This window comes from Abrus precatorius, unplaced genomic scaffold, assembly GCF_003935025.1.
Source record: "Abrus precatorius isolate BTA unplaced genomic scaffold, Abrus_2018 Scaffold6, whole genome shotgun sequence".
Classification (NCBI taxonomy): domain Eukaryota; kingdom Viridiplantae; phylum Streptophyta; class Magnoliopsida; order Fabales; family Fabaceae; genus Abrus; species Abrus precatorius.
In genome coordinates, this window is record NW_020874406.1 from 7,730,455 (window position 1) to 7,733,267 (window position 2,813).

At 32.0% G+C, this 2,813-nt stretch overlaps 1 protein-coding gene across 1 annotated transcript; it reads left to right on the forward strand.

The window, feature by feature from the left end:
- The first annotated feature begins 1,572 nt into the window (after positions 1-1,572).
- LOC113869847 lies at positions 1,573-2,311 on the forward strand. Its single transcript, XM_027506343.1, has one exon. The coding sequence runs from the start codon at positions 1,573-1,575 to the stop codon at positions 2,080-2,082; it is 510 nt and encodes a 169-aa protein (XP_027362144.1). The 3' UTR covers positions 2,083-2,311.
- Positions 2,312-2,813: the final 502 nt, after the last annotated feature.

Below are 2,813 nucleotides of genomic sequence, written 5' to 3' on the forward strand. Positions count from 1 at the left end.
TTTTAAATATATAAAAATAGATTGATAGCTTAGTTGCTAATAATTAACATTAATTTAAATTGATGTACAAAATTAGTCATATGAAAATTTTGGTGAGATGAAATTAGTCTTTTGTAAAACCAAATTGTTTACATATGCTTTAATCCCACAAACCATTTGAATAAATTTATTACCAATCTAAGATAAATAATAAATAAAAAAAGCGATAGTTAGATAAATTAATTATTAAAATTTTAATTCGTTACTTTTATATTAAAATTGACTAAATAAGTTATTCAACTTATTGCAAACAATAGAGATATAAAGCTTTAATTTTTTTAAACATGACTTAAGTCTTAATTTTTTTTAAAACTTTCCTTGCATCAAGCTTAATCTAAATTTTACATTTTATTAAATTGGTTTAGGTTTCTTACCAAGACAAACTCATTTTGTTTGCTCTATTTTACATATTTTATAAAATATCTTATATATATATACAAGAAACGTTTAGTCTTAATTAAAATTAACCTTAGAAACTAATATTAAACAAATTTATTATGTAATTATTATTGTGATAATCTTTCTATAAATTTTGTAAAAAATAACATTTTTTACTGTTGAACTCGACCCTAATACTTTAAGCGAAAAGAAGTGATTACATAATTTGCTTAAAAAATTTTAATGAAAAATAAGGTTCCCCTGAAACAAAAAAATGAAAAGAAAATAAAAAATAACAATCATTACGATTAGGTAATGACTGTCACTTTGCGAAGATCAAAATAAAACAAGGTTTATCGTACCAATTTTTTTGGCCAAGAATATCGTCTATCGTACTAAATTAAGATAGTGCTAATTGTAAAAAATAATAATAATAAGAAAAAGAAAAATTGATCATTGGCAAAGGGGTGAAACAGACATGGGGAAAATCGTCACCACACCTAAGCTTGAAATTGCAATTTATTGGTTGGTCCCACGCGCATTTACAGCAAAATTTCATGTCCGCAAGTCGTGACAACTAAAAACGATGTGCAACCATCGCCTGAAACATGAACATTGCACCTTCGCCACTTTTCTCCAATTCTTTCCACCCAACGCGCGTTTTCGAACTACACATTCCGCAGTGCGCACCACAAAACCTAACCACGACAAGTCAACACACATCACCCCCGCTCATCATATTTCATCAAAAACTGAAATTCCAACGTTTTTGTCTACTCCATCAAACATTCTTTGTAGTCGAAATTCTAACATAAATCAGTTATAGAAATTCACTTCAAAATTTTAAACAGTAATTTTAATTTTATTAAATAACATTTATCATATAAAATTTACTAAATGCTTGTTTTATGCATATATAACTCACTACTTTAACACGTACAAAACTTAACTATTACATTTTATCATAGATAATAAAAATTAAAAAATTAACACATGCATCTTATATTTATATAAAAATAAATTTATCACTCAGTGTGTGTGTATATATACATCCTCACAATGAACTAAAAACAGTTACATTTCCTATTCCTTCATAGAGCTTTAACTCTGGTCAATCTCTCCCAAGTTCACAGATTTTCTCTTCCTAGGAAACTTATGGGAAATTACATGTCTTGCACCTTGGCTCCTCCTTTGATGAAGAACACAAGGGCAACACGGGTGATCTTCCCCACAGGTGAAGTGAAACAATACAAGGAGCAAGTGAATGCGGCAGAGCTGATGATGGAGTGTCCCACTCACTTCTTAACCAATTCCAAGTCCCTACACATTGGACGCAGGTTTTCAGCGCTTGGTGCCGATGAAGAGTTGGAGTTAAGCAACGTTTACATCTTCTTCCCCATGACAAGGGTGAATTCTTTGGTCACCGCTGCTGACGTGGCGGCACTCTTCATGGCGGCAAATATGGCGGCGAAGCGGATATCCGGTGGCCGCGTAAGGTCCCATGATCATTCGGAGGGTGTTGAAATCAATAATAATCATGTTGATGTTCCAAGGTTGAGTTTTGAAGGGCTTGATGAGTTAGGGGTTCGGAATAGGCCAAGTTATTGTAGGTCAAGGAAGCCTGTGTTGGAAACTATAAACGAGGAACCCATTTGGTCAAGGTGAAAAATATTGGAAGAATTATTGTAGAGGAGGCAGAGCAGTGTAGGTACGTTAATTAGTGGTAGAATTTCATATATTAATCATCTTATGCATGAATTGGCATGATGCTCTTTGAATTTTTATTTAGATTAAAGAGAGATGTGGTAGATTCATATCTATAAACAACACTTTTGATTCCTATATCTAAGAGTTTGTGGCTTGTACAAAATTCAATATCAGAAAAAAAAAAATTTTATGGCCGTGTATTGACTTTATTTTATTTTTTTGGGAGTAGTGAGATAAGATTGTTATTATTTTTCTCCCGATCTTATTTTCTTTCATGGAAAGAGACGATATGTGGATTAAAAGCTTACCTGTTTGACATTTCTATTTCATTTTAAATGAGAACATTAATGTTGTGTGAACTGTTCAACCATTTTTGTGCCTTAAATTAAGGGTCTAGAAAGTACTCATGACTTAACTTGGTGGGGGCGAACGAATTGGCGATGTTGCAATCCATAGAATGTTAATGCTTGCAAGTTATATTCACCACCGTGTGGACCATAGTGGGAGAATGATAACTGAAGACCAACCTTTGCCAAGTTGAGAATAGTATTCCAACATTTGGCCTTTTGAGTTGGAAGATTTTGTTATTGTTTTTGCACGATCTAGAGTTTTGATCATATTTTACAAACGTCTCGACCAATAAAAACTTTTGTACTTCTCAAATTTGAAATGGTAAGATTGTATATAAG